Below are 18,356 nucleotides of genomic sequence, written 5' to 3'. Positions count from 1 at the left end.
TGCAGGGATGGTTTAACATATGAAAATCTATCAACGTGATCACCATATAAACAAACAGAAAAAGAAAAACCATATGATTATCTCCCTAGATGCGGAAAAAGCCTTTGATAAAATTCAACACCCTTTCATGATAAAGGACTTGGAGAGGTCAGGGATAACAGGAACATACCTAAACATAATAAGAGCAATATACAGCAAAGCAACTGCCAACATCAAACTGAATGGAGAGAAACTTAAGCCAATTCCTCTAAAATCAGGAACAAGACAAGGCTGTCCTCTCTCTCCATATCTCTTCAATATCGTACTAGAAGTTCTAGCTAATGCTATAAGACAACAAAAGGAGATCAAGGGGATCCAAATTGGAAAGGAAGAAGTCAAACTGTCTCTATTTGCAGAAGATATGCTAATTTACATAAGCAACCCAATAAACTCTACCAGGGAACTAGCAGGATACAAGATAAACTCAAAAAAATCAGTAGCCCTACTTTTTCAGACGACAAAGAGACAGAGAAAGAAATCAGAGAAACATCATCCTTTACAATAGCCACATCCTTTACAATAGCCACAAGCAATATAAAGTATCTTGGTGTAATGCTTACCAAACAAGTAAAAGACCTATATAATAAGAACTTTATGGCTCTAAAGAAAGAAATTAAAGAAGATACCAGAAAATGGAAAGATCTCCCATGCTCTTGGATAGGGAGGATAAACATAGTAAAAATGACAATCTTGCCAAAAGCAATCTACAGATTCAATGCAATCCCCATTAAAATCCCACCACAGTTCTTCACTGACATTGAAAGGATAATAGTTAACTTTATATGGAGAAACAAAAGACCCAGGATAGCTAAAACAACCCTATACAATAAAAGAACTTCAGGAAGCATCAGCATTCCTGACTTTAAGCTCTACTACAGAGCTATAGTTCTGAAAACAGCCTGGTATTGGCATAAAAATAGACAGGTAGACCAATGGAATCAAATTGAAAATCCTGATATTAACCCACTCACCTATGAACACCTGATTTTCGACAAAACAGCTAAAATTATACAATGGGGTGAAGACAGCATCTTCAACAAATGGTGCTGGCACAATTGGATGAGGGTATGTAGAAGACTGCAGATAGACCCATGTCTGTTGCCATGAACAAATTGGTATAGGAGACTGCTTCCTGAACATAACTCCAGGGGCACAGACACTAAGAGAAACAATTAATAAATGGGACCTCTTCAAACTTAGTAGCTTCTGTAAGGCAAATGACACAGTGGACAAGACGAAACGGCAGCCCACAGACTGGGAAAAGATTTTCACCAATCCTATATCCGACAAAGGGCTGATCTCCAAAATATACAAAGAACTCCAGAAACTAGTCAACAAAATACCAAATAACCCTATTAAAAAATGATGTACAGAACTGAAGAAAGAATTGTCAATAGAGTGTTGGGAGCCCGCCTTGAGTCACATCCATTTGCAAAATAACTTATACCTTAAAACTCTAATTGAGCCTTATCTTGGTAGAACAGAAAACTGCTGAAAAAGCAGTCTGTTCCATTCAACCCAGAACTGAGATGAAGTAAGAAGCCAGGAACTGAGATAGGCAGACATCTAGGGTCTGATATTTTTGGCTTGGGAAAATACCAGAGCCCCAGAGTCAGCACAGTTACCCCTCCCCATTTTCTCCCTGCTTTGCTTTAAAAAACCCCTCTTTGTGCCTAATAAAGTTAGACCTTGACAAAGAATGCTTGGTCTCGTTCCTTCTTTCTCTCCCATTATTTTCACGTTCTAGCCCACCTTGACCCACAAATAACTAGGCCCCGCTGGTCGGGGCAATAGAGGATATCAAAAAGGCTGAAAGACACTTAAGAAAATGCTCCACATCCTTAGCTATCAGGGAAATGCAAATCAAAACAACTTTGAGATACCATCTTACTCCTGCAAGAATGGCTAAAATTAGAAACACCAATGATGACTCATGTTGGACAGGATGTGGAGAAAGGGGAACACTCCTCCACTGCTGGTGGAAGTGCAAACTCATACAGCCATTTTGGAGATCAGTATGGCGGTTCCTCAGGAAAATGGGAATTAGTTTACCACAGGACCCGGCAATCCCCCTCTTAGGCATATACCCAAAGGATTCACATCCATGCAACAAAGACATCTGTTCAACTATGTTCATAGCAGCACTATTTGTAATAGCAAGAACCTGGAAGCAACCTATATGCCCCTCAATTGAAGAATGGTTAATGAAGATGTGGCACATCTACACAATGGAATACTACTCTGCAGAAAAAAATAATGGTATCTTGAAATTCGCAGGCAAGTGGATGGCACTTGAAGAAACCATCCTGAATGAGGTAACCCAGTCACAAAAAGAGGAACACAGTATGTACTCACTCATATATGGATTTTAGACCTAGATCAAAGGATCACCAGCCTATAATTCATACCACCAGAGGAACTAGTATACAAGGTGTATTCTAAGAGATTCATATAAAGTCCCTCACAGAACTGGTAATGGACAAGTCCCCCAGAGCTCACTGGAAGTGGGGGGGGACAGCGAATGGAGACTTAAGTAGGTGAAAACGAGGGGGAGGAAAGGAAAACATGTGTGACCAGGAAGATTGAGCCTGGTTAGGAACAGAAGACAGGACAGAGAGAGAGAGAGAGAACATAAAATAGGGAGCCAATATTGGTTTGAAGATAAAATTGACCACAAAGAAAGGTATACAGAACTACAAGACTGCTGCTAACTAACAATTTGAGTTTCTGTGGAAAGGCTACCATAAATGCCCTTCCCGGAGAGTGAGATCAACAACTAATTTCTCTATGGAGCCCTCAACTAATGCCTGTTGGAAACAGAAGCAAACACCCATACATAAACACTGAGTCGAAGTAGAACTCAGATGCAGAGGGAGAGGACAAGACCAGGCAGCATAAACACATAGAGACAGCTTACCTGATCAAGGAGGAGCTAACGGGCCACCAGGCTGATAGCTAGGAAGCCAGCATTTGACTGCCTCAAGCCCCCCTGAATATGGGTCTCAGCCAGAAGGACTGAGAAGTCTAAGGGATCTCAGACAGTGGAGCCAGGATGTATTCCTGGAGCACAAAAGGACTTTGCAAACACATCTTCCATGGAGGGATAACTGCCTTAATCTAGAGACAGGAGAGAAGCCCTAGTCCCTACTTCACATGACCTGTCAGATCTACATGACCCCAACTGGATGGCATTCCCCTACATATGGAATTGGGGTGGGGGATGGGAGGGGAGGGTGGTTAGAGTGCATGTGAGAGGGCAGAGAGGGTAAAAGGGAGGGAAGGAGGGAGAGAGTAAAGGAGGGAGGGAGGTAGAGAGGGAGAGGGACCTGGGATCGACATATAAAATAATAAATTAAAAAAAAATGCTTTGACTCAAAAATTTAATTTCAAGGACAAGTTCCTGGGGAAAAGGATTTCTATTTTTGTTTCCACAGAAAATGAAAAGATGTGGATTCCTTCCAGACTAATGTGGTTTGATCAAGCCAGACCGCCTGAAACAGAGTACAAGGTGATCCTACATTCAAAACAGCTGGACAAAGCAGCCTTATAGACTACAGCCAGGATTTCTGAATCTTCTTCGTATCCCCTATTAGCAGGAAGTAGTTTGGAAAGAACGACATCCAAATTCACAAATATTGTCTATAAATATTTGTTTTCATTTAAATGGACTTTGTTATATAAAATAAGTTTAAAAAAATGTCATTGGTTTTTATAAAAACTTAACTCTTTTAAATGATGTTTCACGTCCCTGGCCACTCCATACCAACTCGGCTCAGGTGGTCATCTCTTTGGTGTTATCCATCTTCAGGCCCTCTGCTGTTTCACCAGTCTTCTTCCTCCATCCAGGGTGCTGACTTGTTCCTTCCATCCAGACAGCCTTGTTGACACTGCTCTCTCCCTCAGGCCCCTCCTTTGGTCCTTATACTCATTCAAGGCTTGTAGAATATGGACCTGTTTTCAAGGCACTAGCTCTGTGGCTTGACCCCTGCTCCTCTTTTCAGGTGCTGTTCACACAACCAATCATCACCAACACTGCATGGCTAACACAAGTAAAGGTGACAGTGTCTGTCTCCCAATAGCCAGTGGGCTTTCTTTTGACGCCTGGGTTCCTAACACAGGCGCCCTTCCCAGGAGAACCCCGGCTTCTAATTCAGCAATGACCTTTCTGCTGCTTCTCTGCTGCAGTCTCTAGGCTGCTTTCTTCACTTGCCAGCAGGCAGTATCTGTCCTCAATATGCAATTAGTAAAAATGTTTCTGGAATTTAGTTATAGGCCACACTGCAGTCATGTCCCTTAAAAATAAGAACAAACACAAAAACAAAAACCTCCCTCAAAAGTTGCCTGGTACCAGAACCAAAACTCCGGGCTCCACTTCTTCCCATGTTTTGTCACCTTGTCCTTTCTTCCCCAAATCATCTATTATGGCTTCCTTCTGCAAATCCCAACATTTTCACTGAATTGCCACCCATGAATTCTACAGTACAGTACTGTAGGGCCCTGTATGGACTCCCAAGGCACCTTGAGCAAGCTTGAAGCTGTGGGTGGAACATCTTGCCCCAGAGTTGTTATTGGTCCTCTTCCTGTTTTGCTACCACACATCTTCTGGGGAAGAACTAAGCCTGAAATCTTGCACTCTTGACCCTGGGTAGTCTTCCACGGTGCTGTGAGTCAGTATATAAGCCGGCTCCTTCCCCTCAATAAATGGCATTGTGGCATTCCTTTTGCACAAATGACCTGCTGTCTTGTCTCTTATTTAAATCTCTGGACCTTTGCCCAATTAGTGGAACAGATTGTAATGCAGGCAGTACATAGTGTTTGGCTGCACATCATTCTTCTCTAGCTTTGGTCCTTTTCCATGGGTCTTTAGTAAAGGCCACTGTCATCCTATGGTGGTTGGGCAGAAAGAGGTTGGGGCAGGGCAGGGAGGGGAGGGGCAGAGAGTGGAGAGGAGAGCTCAGAACCAGATTTGGCTTGGAACTGTAGTATTTCTCAGCACATGGATTTCAGAGCTCTGTTGAGCAAAGACAATCAGAATCACTGACAAATGGTAGGCTATTCCAGGGAAGCCAATGTCAGTCAGTCTTATAACAGTTTCCTCTGAGATAAAAACATTCCATCCTGCAGGAAGCTTTTTCAGGAGGAAGGTAAACAACTCAAAATCTATTTAGGAAGTCCCTGAAACTAACTGGATTCACTAGGACTCTCCCTGTCAGAGTAAACAATAGAAGCTGAGCGTAACACCAGACCAGTCTCTCTTCCTGGAAGAAGCAGGAACAAGCAAGCTGAACTGCTGGGAGAGGTTTAGACCAATCTAGGCCCCTGGAAAGGACACTTTCCAACCCTGTTGTGCTGTTTACAGGCTCTGATGTGTGTCCAGGTTCCCAGCATTTGTGAGCTGTCTGTCACCCATGCTGAGGTGGCCTTTGGTGATGCAGCTGTATTTGAGTCATTTTTTGCTCCTGTGATTGACTCCTCACCCACATTCCTGGTAAGTGTCAATAAAGCTCACTGGTTCACCAAGTCTAACTTGGGTGGTTTCTATACTTTTGTGCATAGAGAGTGGACATATGTGTTGCATCTTCCCAGGAAAAGCTTTATCACACAAGTTTTTAGAAAGCAGGCTTGGAGTGGAAGATAGCTAAAGTAGGCCAAGGCATCTGAGGTTTTGTCACAAAAGAATAGTACACACACCCAGAGTCGGGGAGGCAGACTGATTTGCATCTCCTGATACATGATGCTCACCTGTATGACATATCTTCTTTTTTTTTTTTTCTTATTAATACAGTATTTATTTGTCTTCTCTCTGTCAAACCCTGAGCCAAACACTTTCCCCAGACTTCCTGGGGAGGTACAGGAAAAGGAACATACAGGGCAGACCGGACACGAAAGAACTATGGGAGGTGGAAGTGGAGACAGCTGCTTCACATGGCGAAGAGAATGAGAAAGGCCACCATCAGGCAGAAGAGCCCCATGGCTTCTGAGAGGGCAAAGCCCAGAATCGCGTAGGAGAAGAGCTGCTGCTTCAGAGAAGGGTTCCTGGCATAACCAATGATGAGGCTCCCAAAAACAGTTCCAATGCCAGCCCCAGAGCCAGCCACCCCAACTGTAGCAGCCCCAGCCCCAATGAACTTGGCGGCTGTGTCAATGTCCCTGGAAATGACGCTGGTTTGGAAGCTGCGGCTAGGGATGAGTGAGGTCAGAGGACGAGGGGCTGCCAAGCTGCTGAAGCCCTCATCTGTCCAAGTCTGTGGTCGGTTCAACTCCACTGCAGACAGGGGACGACTCAGCAGCTGAGAGGTGCTCCTGATCAAGGAGCGGGTGGAGATGAACTTGGAGCAGGCATACATTTTCAGGGGTGAGGGGCCAAGGCAGGAGAGCTGCTCCCAGGGTAGAGAAGACAGAGAGGGGCATGACATATCTTCTTAAGCCCATCCTTTTGGCCAGTTTCTGGAGGGTCTGTCGATGTGGGTTGTTGTCGTGAGCAACCTGTGCTTGCATAACCTGTGGTTGATTTTAATGACAAATGTTGGGAGTGAATCAACAGTTTACAGCTTGATCTCTTGCATTTTATGGAGGAACAGATAAGACATAAAATGAAAACTGTGATGTGTACTATCGTACTTGAAAGTCGATGTAGCTGAGAGCAAATGAAAGAAAAACTCACTTTATAAATTCAAACTAACTCTTACCGAGGTCTTTAAAAGTCAACCCACTGCAAGATGGGATGCTGCCACTAGAGATATTACCTTTTCTCCATCTGGTCTCAGAACTCACACATAAAAGACACACAACATGACCTGTTTCACATGGCTTCTAATTTTGTTAAGTATCCCTGCACTGGAAGTTCAAAATACACAAATCACTCCACATTTGTCTGTGGCCACTGTGGGTCTGAACAGCCTCAGGGCCACTGACAGTTTTTCTTGATGCTCTGCTGTGGGCAAGGATCACACAGCACTGCAGGGACGCCACTGTGGTGTATGGAGGGGCATTTGCTCCACATGAAGCAGCCTATGGGATCCTAAAAGGAGATCCATCTATTAGTCCATGCAAAAAGACCTTAGCAGAGTCCAGAGGTCCTGCTGTTACAATCTGGATTGACATCACACTATGCCAACTGCTATGACATGTATGCATTCACATATGGCAGCAGGAGGGAGGGGCTGGCTGATCTTAAGTTCCTAGAAAAAGATCTAGAAATGCTAAAAAATCACCTCTAATCAAAGCTAAAGGAAGAGGAAAATGAAAGCCAAAGTCAAAGACTTTGGATTCTGGGAGGAGGGAATCATCAGAATGAAGTAATATATTTGAATTTTGTTACCCAAAGTCAATCATCTGAGGGGAGTATAAAGATAATTAATAAAGAATAAGGGCACTTAGTAGGCTGTGCCTGTCTGCAGGCCTGGAAAGTAAGCACCCCACTGCTTAAACTGTTGCCCTTCCCCCAGCCTGGTGAATTGAAGTCTTAGTCTGCTTGTACCACTTCTCTCTCTCTCTCTCTCTCCCTCTCTCCCTCTCTCCTCCCTCTGCCTCCTCCTTTTCTTCCCCCTCCCCCTCAGTCTGAAGTTATTCCAACAAATTCCTTTGGAAAACCCCATCACTGGAACAAAAGGCTCTCTCAGGGGACTAATTCTTCTGCATTAACCCCCTAACCCGGGGGTGTGTATGGGGTGCTTCACTCTCTGCCTGCCACACAGTGTACACTTTGGAGTTGGTGACTGAAGGGTGAAACTCTGAAATGGAATTTTAGGAATTTATTTAGCTGCCTGGTGTAAATTCTCTTCTGTCTGAAGCACCATAGGTATCCTTTTATGATTACTGTTTATTATTTTATTATTTTTTATTATTTTGTTGAAGGCAATATTTGAATACATTCAGTTTTCTTTAAAAAAATGGGACAATTTGACAAGGTGAATATATTACTTGGTTTATCAGATAATCTGATGAAAGTAAATGGCTTGCCCCACCCTTTAAATCTGTCTGTATTCCAACTTTTTTGTTCTTTTACAACTAAGGATTGTATCTCATTTATTTTAACCACCTCGGATATAGGTTCAGTGCTACTGAATGCTGTATAAAGGAGCCCATGTTTAGCTTATAGTTCAGGTCACATTCTTACATAGCAGTGCGTGGTTTAAGCAGTTTGTGAACACTGCAAAGGGCATTTGAAAGCCTGTCTGCAGGACTCAGAATTTCTCCTTTCTTTACTGCTGGGTTCTGGTGAAGAGCACTGTCTCCCAAAAAGCAAAACCACACAGGAAGCACAGAGGATGTTCAAGTCAGGCTGGGCGTCTCTCCTCTGCCATTCTCAGAGCAGGCGGTTACAATCTGGGTGGTTCCTGTGCCTCTTGAGTCTGACTACACTGAGAGCTATGGGAGTGGCTGAGGAGTTGATGGTATGAATAGGATGCCCAGCATAGGACTTGGCTGGCAAGCCTCCCAAAAGGTTTTCCATCTAATTTTTTCCCCTGTAATTATCCTCTTACCGTAGATTTCATAGCTACCTGCCATGAATTCAAATGTCCAGTTACAACTTTACTAGGGACTTTTCACATTCAAGTTCTGAAGCCTACAATTGTCAAAGTCACAGCTAACTCCTTAGGGAACATTTTAAAAACATGTTGCAAATAGACCATGAGGGATAATATTTATAGCCTGGTGCACTCTGCCTGAAATATGGTAAAAGTATACCTGTAAGGCCAGTGTTAGGAAGGCAAATAAGCAGAAATAAAGCTGAACCCAAACTTTAGGCTGCTGCCACAGAGTGCAGAGTGGAACTCACAGAGGCCACTCCTTGCTGGCACAGCAACAGATGGAGTCCTTTAACAGGAAGCACTGATGACTTTTCCTCTTGTTTAAAATAATACATTAGAATGAGCTTGGGGTGGAATTGATTTTTATCTCATCATTCACCGTTCTGAAACACACAAAGGTTTCTTAAGCCTAGTCACCATTCTCTACTTCTGTTTTTAATCTATTTAGCTTGTGGTTGAAATGCACTCTGCACAGGACTTTTTCTTCCGCTGGGGCAAACGCCTCTCCAGTTGACATTGCCTCTTGCAAGAAAAGAAGACAAAGCAGGCTCAGTGATACACATTGCCTTTGGCCCTGTGGACCCAATCAGTAGAGTGGATGTGCCTCCCCCCTCGCACAGTGGGAGCAGCATGTCCCATAGTGTCTGGGACACACAGGGAGGAAGCATGGTGAAGTGTTTTATCAGGCGACCTCAAATTGACTCATCATCATTCTCTTTGGGATGATGTAAGCTTTTAAGTAGTGTGAAAGTGAAACAGGAATTATTTTTTCCCTCAATATGGGAAGCAGTTGAGATAGGGTCACAATTGACACCTGTTTTAGAAACAAAACAGTCTCAATTGGTAGTGGTAAGGGAGATAAGTTTTCTTTGAAAATAAATGAAATCAGAATTTCAATTGCCCTTTTCTTATGTCACATATTAAGGCATTTATAGGTTATCTAGAGATTCCAGATATACACACACGAACAGTCACACATACACAATCCAGGTTGAAAACCTCAAAGGGCAAAACCACAGTAACTCAACATAAAAACACTAACCGACTCAGATCTGGTTGGGGTGGAGTATGTACTTAGCACACACACTGGGTTCAGTCTCCAGTACCAGAAACAAACTAAGAAACAAGTTGAGATGACTACGGGGAATAACAAATGTTAACACATTCAAAACAGAAATTATCAGAGAATCTACAGAGTCTATACTCTTCACTCTGAGGGGCAAGAAGGAAAAATACAGAAGCATTCCAGCCATGGTGAATGGTCAGACTGCCAGACACGGGAGAGTGGAATAGTGTCTAAAACTTCCAGAAACATCTGTAGGCATTCTCAGCAAGATATTAGAGGCAAAGGGAATTTCCCCCCTCCTGGTCTTAGTGATTGGAAGTATTCAGATAAGGACACATGGGACCAAGATCCTTCCAGCAATGGTACGGATAATTGCAGCCCGACATAATTTGAACTCCAAATCCCTCCTCACCCTTTGTGCACAATATTTTAAAAGAAAAGGTTACACTGAATTAAGACAGTGAATTAGTCAACTCTGAATCCACCACATGAAACACTTTGACTGAGACTCTTAATATGTGTGTGTAACTTAACTTGTATTTGGATTTGCAAACCCCAGCAATGGCATACAGCATTGTGCTCAGCAAGGTCTGGGAGGTATCCTAGGGCTTCTAAAACCTTGTATAAACTTTTGCTTTGGGAAGGTTGCAGATATCTGTAAATAAATTCAAGACTGTGACGATAATTACAACACAAATAAAAGGTAGTTAAATTCAGTTTACAGTGTTTTTAGTCATAAAGGGAGAGGAGGAGAAGGTGAATCAGTTAATATACCTACCTCGACTACTCTAAGAAGACAACAACATGCACATATTGGAGAGGAAGGACCAGTTTGTAGAGTACAGAAATTTTAAGTATAGGTCTAGGCTTGGTAAACAAAAACCGTGGCAACTGGCACTTGTTTCAGGATGGATCAGTGGCACCTCGCCAAGCCCTCAGCACACACCTGGGGAACCCTTGTCTGCACACAGTTTTACAACACCAAATCCTAATGATTCCTTATTGCACTTTCTCCTCCTCGATGTGGGCTCTGGAGTGGACTACTTTGCTGAGAGGGTCTACAGCACCTTGGTTGACCTGGGGTGGGGCACTTATCCCCAGAGCCTCAGCCGCAGGCTCAGCCTGTCCCCAGAGCCTCAGCCTCAGCTCTGGGGCTTGAGTGCCATCCCCATCCCACCTTTAGGAAGTGTTTGTCCATGATCTCCTGGCCACAGCTGCTGCAAACACACTTGCAGATGGAGTCCGAGGCCATGGACTGTGGCTAGGATGAAGGGGGAAAGCTAGGCCAAGGAGGAGCTGGAGACCTTGTCCCTGGCTCCCTCAGGATTCACCTGCTGGAGTAGCAGACCAAGTCCTGGTTGAAGACCCCTCCTCCCTTCCATAACCCTCCAACCCGAGATGGCAGTGAGGAGGGGGGGCTGTCCTCCCTTCTCAGTTTTCCCCAGGCTGTACTTGGGGTTCCCAGAATGCAATGTAAGGGAAAATGAATAACTAAAAGATACAAAACTCATGGTCAGAAGGAAAAATTAGAAAGAACAAGAGTTTCTGCAAAAAAGATATAGATAACTCCCAGTCTGGAGAGTGCAGAGCTCATGAGCTGTTCTTGGGAAACAAAAGAACAAAGGAGGAGCTCACCACCAACTGTGCAGACATGCTCCCTGCCCCCCCATTATCTTAAGGACAAGGCCACTAAGCCTGCCAGTCCTAGAGAAAGAAAACCCCCAAATCTTGCAGGCGCTCTAAACAATCCCGCCTTGTATAAAGTTTGTACTCTATAAAATCTCTGTAACCTTTGAAACCTTATGGGCTGAGACTGGCAGTCTCAAACCTCCCTTTTCCCTTTAAAATGCTTTGCAATTGTAATCGGGCACCTAACTCTTCCAATAGAGTGAGGTCCAAGCGGGTTCGGTTGGGTTCTTAGCAATAAAAAACTTTTGCTTTTGCAGTCGGGAGTCACTTCCTTGGAGGTTGAGGAAAATAGGTAGGCACAATAGCAAGACCCCTGGAGACCTGCAATCCCCTATCCCACCCCCGCACAAGGACCTGGGGTCCCTGGCCCGAGCCGCCAGGGCTGCCGGCCACCCTCACTTCTCTGACTTGAGCCCAGGTTCTGCTTGCCTGGAAGTCTCAGCCTCCCCCCCCCCACTCTTGAAGACCCCCACAAGAGGGCTGCCTGTGCAGCTTTAAACATCTGAGCCCGGGCTCAGCTGGTGGTCCAGCATGCAGCCTCCCGGAGCCTCTGCCACCAGCGTGTGACTCCATAACTATGGGGCTTTGGCGGGGAGCTCGGACCTGGCACTTTCCCAGGCATGCCAGCTCCCCCTCTTCTAGACTTCAATCCCGGGGAACACCCAGCTAAAGAGGGTTCAAGGCCTTGGGGATGGGGGTGTGAAGTGGAGTGAGAGAGAAGAAAAGATAACTGACGGGGGTGGGGTGGGAGTGGGGGTGGGGAGAAAAACTTGATTGCTTTAATAACTCCAATTAAAAGAGCAAGACATACATATATGGGGGGGGTCTTTTTGAATAGGATAGTCCGAAAAGTGAAGAGCAAATTACAGTGGGATTTAAAAAAGCCTGGTAATTGTTTCAACAATATAAATGAAAATGCTTCAGACTAAAGGGAACCAGCAGCTCTTTGGTAAACTTGAAGCAATTAGAATGGTAAGCGATTTACACTAGTTTCTTTATGGTGTGAATTGCCACTTTGTGCTCAGTAAGTCAACATTGTTTAGCTACGATTATGTTTAACCAGTGGAAAAATCAGGTTTAATAATGGAAATATCCAGCTGAATTAAATTTGTTCCATTTAAAAAACAAAACAAAACAACAACAACAACAAAAAAACCCCTCACCCAACAGGGGCGGTGTGTTTTAGAGGACACACAGGGGCGTAGCTTAAGTGTCCTAAGGACGGGCTGCACTTTCAGTTTTCTACAAATGTAAGCAATCTCTCTGAAAAGTCTAGCTTAGCGCTGGTGGGTCCACAGATTCCACCAGCTCACACCCTCTGCATTTTTGCCCCTCTTCTCAGTCCTGTGCAGCTGCTCTCAGGCCAGGTCTAGGAGAATACACAGCATCCAGGCAGAAATTCTACCCACCACTCCCCCACACCACCCCCGACACAAACAGGAAACCACCAATGTGCTACCTGAATCCTGCTGGGGCCCCCAGTCTGGGAACCAGCTCCAGGTCTTGCCTCTGGAGAGAGGTGACAGTTTTCCCGCCCCCTTCCTCTCCCCCCCTCCCGTTAGGCTCTACTCTTGCTGTGGGGTTTGCCTCTTGAGTGTTTCCAGTGAAATCATTTTGTTTCTGGTTCTTCCTAAGAGTGGGCAGACTACAGAGAACCAAGTCTTCAAATCTGTTGCCAGACCACATAGGCATCTGATTTGATTCTTGGCAAGAGCCAATGCTCAGTAGAGCACAGAAATTGGTATCTGGTGCCATTCACCAAATGCCTGGACACACTATCCCACCGCCGCCCAGAACAGCAAAGTAAATGTAATAAAGGCAGGAATCACATGGCTTTGAGACCTTAGACTTCAATGTCTCCTCACCTCAGCTTAAGTGAGCCTTCTGGGAGGGGATGCAATGATTACTACCTAACATTTTATGAAAAAAAAAATGTTCAAATGTCTGGTCTGGAGATAAGGCAGTGACAAGCAGTTTATGAACCTGGGCTAGGAACTCATAGGACTCTCTTTTCTCAAGGAAACTGTCTTCAAAGGATCCCGCTGGATGTTGACTCCTTTCTGCTCACCTTCTCGCTGGGAACCGCCAGCTCTGGCATATTTTCACTTCAGTTTACACAGAAACATCTGGTTCTTCCAATACATGTATGGCCCTTTAGGTGTTACTTATCACATACCAGCTCCAGAGGTTCAGAGGCTGTGGGTATCTGTGGTGCCCCTTCCCCACTCCACAGGGCCAAGGAAAGCTAACATGTAGGACTGCAATGCTACAAGTGAGTCTCAGTCCAAAGAGGTCTCAGTGACCTTAGTCACTCTAGGACCCATGCTTCCTAAGACTGAGGTCTGTCCCTCCAGGAAAAGTGGGAAAGAAGTTGTGTTTTCCGGAAGGTGGAACCTCACAGGGAGGAAGGGGTGTGTGGGGGGAAAGCCTTTTCCTGCAGGGAGAGCCTCAACTCCTTGTGGAAAATCCTGCCTTCTCTACATGTTAAAATCTTTACACCAGACAACGTACTCTAAATTCAGTGTTAAAGGAGGGAAAAATGTGGATGACCAATCAACTTGATTTCTTTTTCTTTTTTTCTTCTCGATTAGAATCTGTATTGTGCATCTGATTTGTATTAAATTCTCGATCCCCAGTCAACACCTAAACAATGACTTGGCTTACATCTCTTTTCCAGGAACCCTGGAAGGGAAGCAGATGGCTTCTGGGCTCCCAAGCCTTATTCCTCCTGAAATGCATATCAGCGGGGCTTCATTTTCGAAAAGCTTTCCCTTTAAGACAATGAAGGGGCGTCTCAGCGAGTAGGTTTGATTTTCGACTAGATTTGGAATCAAGGAGGAATACAAGAAGGACGAAATAACGTTGCTTTTATTTAATTCTCCGCAGATGGAGGTGGCCAGTGCAGCTGTGCATTCCCTTGCTAGAGTGTGCACTTGCGCCTCTCAGTAGGGGGGTAGGAGAAATTTTTATCTGAATGGAAAAGTGCAGGAGCTTTTTGTTTGCTTGCTTGCTTTACTGTTATTTCCCTATAAAGTCTCACTTCATTTATAGACGAAGATAAATTTTTAAGAAGTTACTTGTAAATGACTTTTATTTCCTATTTTTTCCTTTTAGATAAAATCAGAACAAAAGGAACTTAGGTAATATAAAGGCATTTTGGGTTCTGTATTTTTTTTTTCAAGCCTTATAACAAGGCTTTGTTACTTCAGTTAGGATATGTGCAGTAAAACACAAGGACATGAAATCTTATTCCCCTGTCCTGTTTGTGCAGAAGAGGAAGAGGAGATACTTTGCCCAGACCTGCCCCCAGCGGCTGACAGAGGGGTGGGCAGTGGAGAGGTGGACATGCTTTCTCAGGGTGAAGTGAGCCTGGGGCTGAGTAAGGGCTGCAACTTTGTGTTTTCTTTAATTGCCCACTTTCCTCCTTAGACACAGAACTTTTGAACATACACCATCCCTGCTTTCCTATCCACCGGTTATGCACATATTCTTATTAGCGTCCTCCATCCAGTTCCCATCAGGAAACATACTTTAAATTTAGTGCAGAATTAGAGGGACCCAAGATTTAGAGTAACCTATATTCTGGTGGCATACTGAGGATTCAGGTTTGGACTGACTGCCGGAAAATCTAACCTGTGTTTTGTTTAGTTTTTCTAAACAAGTCTGGGTGAGGAAATCGACATAATAATGTATTTCCCATAAGATACTTCTCTGAGATGATCCTCCGGGATGGGAACATAGTGGTGTGGAACATAGTGGTGCAGAACACAGGCAGTGTGGCATGTAGGACCAATCCCCTGGGGAGGAATTAAAACTAGAATCTAGCCTTTACTTTTGCCTGCTAGCGAGAATGCCTGGGTGGTTGTTCTGGAGAGCCCAGCATGCCAGAGCTGTTTGGGGGGAAGTGGGTAGAGGCTCCCGCTTGTACAATGCTTTTCCACCCACCCTCGCTTAGTCTGGTGGCTTTCAATCACGTTTTCAACACACTAATCTTGATCTAAGATTATTTGATCTAAGATACTGTCTCTGCATAAGTGTAGTAAATGATTCGTTTTTAGAGGCTTCTGGGTTTAGAGAAGGAGGAAGACATCAGACTGAGGCTGGAGATCTAAAAGGCTGATTGGTCTGTATCTGCCCAGCTCCTCGTGCCCAGAGGGACTTCGATCTGCATGTGTCCAGAATGCTCCCGTGTGTGGGAGATGGAAGGTCTCGATTCTTGACTGTTTGGAGTGTCAGCCATGACAAAAAGGTATGGGTCTCTTAGAGGAGGAAGCCACTATTGAGATGCAGTCCAGTACCAGAATCTACAGCAAGACATAGACAATTCATTCATGACATTATAATGCCATGTACAGCTTTGCACCTGGTAGATGACACTTGTGAGTTGCTATGTGGGTTCTGGGAATTGAACCTATGTCCTCCAGAAGGGCATCCAATGGTCTTAATTGCTGAACCATATCTCTAGCCTGTAATGATATCTTTTAAGTTTAACCTTTCTTTGAGAGAGAGATATTTAGGGGCTTGGATAGGTAACTTAGTAGGTAAAGGCATATGCAACTTCATGATATAAACCTGAAGACCTGTGTTCAATCACCAGAACCCATCAATATAAGGTATAGAGCGAGAATTGAGTCCATAATATCTTCTTGTTCATGTTTCATTGCCCACAGTTGCAGCAAAAGAACAACATCAGTCAGGAGGACCTGAGTGCTCTATGTAGTGAGCTACAAGTGAAGCCATTTCAGATGTGGCAGTACAGAGTGCTTGGGGGACTGATTGGGGTATAAGATAGAGGAATATGTTTTTAACTTAGCAATGCAAATGGAAAGCGTTCTTGTAAGAGGAGGATACATATGAAAAATGTGAAAGGTAGTTGACATGAAATAACTATCAAACACTCCTTGATGTATTTCAGTTTAATAGAGCATAATACTGTTTTAAGTTTAAGGAAAAGGGTGGCATGGATCTTTGTTTAAAAGAGGAGGGTAGGGAGACATTGCAGAAATGGGTTAATTGGTAAAGTTCTCCCCTAAAGGGAATGGGAACCTGAATTCAGTCCTCATAATCTTTGCAAAATAAGCCTGATTGCTGGGCCATGCTTTATGCCTTTAACCCTAGCACTTGGGAGGCAGAGGCAAGCAGATCTCTGAAGTCAGCCTGGTCTACAGAGTGAGTTTCAAGACAGCCAGTGAAACCTTGTCTCAAGGGAAAAAATCATAATGGTGGCATATTCTTGTAACCTCAACATTGGCTGGGCAGAGATAGGTGAATATTGGAGGCTTAAGCATCAAACCAATGAGAGACCTTGTCTTCAAAATACCTAAAAACAAGATAGCAGCGGGAGAAAATGTTGAGCAGTTGAGAGCATTTGCTGCTCTTGCATAGGAGCTGGTTTCAGTTACCAGCACCTGTGGTGGCTCACAACTGTCCTGGGCTTAAGTGGGCACCAGGTTCACATGCAACACACTTAAATACATGCAGGAGAGAAACTCATATTCTTGTAAGTTAGTCTTTAGAACAACAACAACAACAACAACAACAACAAAAGGTAGACATTATCACCCAAAAGTTGGTCTGTGTCCTCTGTCCATTTTTTTTTCTTACATATATGTCTGTGCTACCATCCAGCCCCACAGAATACAGTGGGTACGCAAGAGGCAAGGATACCTAATGATACAAAGAGGAAGTACCAGACAAACATCAACCTTTGTGGCTCTTTTAATAATGAAAAGCTGCATACTGCGAGCCATCCAGAATGGTTCCGAAAAGTTGGGACACATAGGGAGCTTTGAAAGATAATGATGACTGGATCTCATGTTCCAATTACTGTTACAGGAAAAGCTTACCACCTTTGTCTATAAATGGAGAAAGTCTAGCAATTAGACTTCCTTTGAAGGGTAAGGATAATTTATCCCTGGCAGGGAAGAGCATTCAAGCAGATGGTGACATTAGAGCAGTTTCCTTAAATTAACATAAATGATGGAGATTTGATACATAAAGTTTCTCTTTTTTCTTAAACACTCAATGTGAAATTAGGTACATGAGAAGTTGGCAGTACACTGGTACATCTGTCTTCCTTGAATGTATGGAAAATTTTTAACAATGCTAAGTGAAACTAAGTTTGTACAACATATAATTAATACTCTATTCCCTTCTCTATCCACTAGGAACAGAGCAGGATCTACTAAATTGGTTGTTATTGGTAAAGAGATGTTCATAGGATTATTAGTGTAAGTATTCAGTTAATAAGAACTAGATATACCATCTTCTAGATAACCAAAGTAAGCTTTCTGGTCTTTGTACAACTTTTACAAAAGTGTTCTGGCACTTAAAACAGTCAGCTATAATAAAATAGATTGGATTGGTGAGAGCACAAAATGAGGACATTTTGCCAAATTAATGATTTCAGTTTTGCAAGATGAAATGAGTTCTGGAGTTAATGGTCATGATGATTACACTGCTATATTTACAATTGCTTCTTAACTTAGATTACATTCTAAAAAACCCATCATAACTTTGAGAGAATTGTACAGTTGATCCAATTCAGTTACTGAAAAGTGTAGCTGACACTTGGTTATTGTACATATGCACAAAACACAGCCTAGTTTGGGCATCATCATGTCCAACCTGTGGATTGATACAAAACTCTAATCTAACCACTGTGGATGCAATTCAGTAGTGGAAGCTTGGCCAGCATGATGTCCTAGTTTTTCCCTCAAGTCAAAAATAAAAGAAGAGATCAGACCAATAAGATGCTATAAGATGCTATCAGTGGATAAAGCATTTATCGTGTAAAAGCCTGGTGAACTAAGTTCAATCTCCAGAACCCATATGCGAATGAGCAGAAACGTCAGGCATTGGTGATGCATGCTCTTCATTCCAGCACTCAGGAGACAGAGCCATATGGATCTCTGTGAGTTCGAGGCCAGCCTGTTCTATGGAGTGAGTTTCAGGACAACCTCCAAATCTATAGAGAAACTGTCTAAAAAAAAAAAAATAGAATGAGTAGAAAGAATCAACTTCATAAT

General features: G+C 43.6%; 1 protein-coding gene across 1 annotated transcript; it reads right to left on the bottom strand.

Moving 5' to 3' along the window:
• Positions 1–5,799: 5,799 nt before the first annotated feature.
• Positions 5,800–6,449, bottom strand: LOC127214556 (ATP synthase F(0) complex subunit C2, mitochondrial). Its single transcript, XM_051174935.1, has one exon. It carries the CDS (start codon positions 6,384–6,386, stop codon positions 5,961–5,963), a length of 426 nt encoding a protein of 141 aa, XP_051030892.1. The 5' UTR covers positions 6,387–6,449; the 3' UTR covers positions 5,800–5,960.
• Positions 6,450–18,356: the final 11,907 nt, after the last annotated feature.

This window comes from Phodopus roborovskii, unplaced genomic scaffold, assembly GCF_943737965.1.
Source record: "Phodopus roborovskii unplaced genomic scaffold, PHOROB, whole genome shotgun sequence".
Lineage (NCBI taxonomy): Eukaryota > Metazoa > Chordata > Mammalia > Rodentia > Cricetidae > Phodopus > Phodopus roborovskii.
The sequence above is the reverse complement of the archived record's forward strand: the minus strand, read 5'-3'. Positions and strand labels throughout refer to the sequence as shown.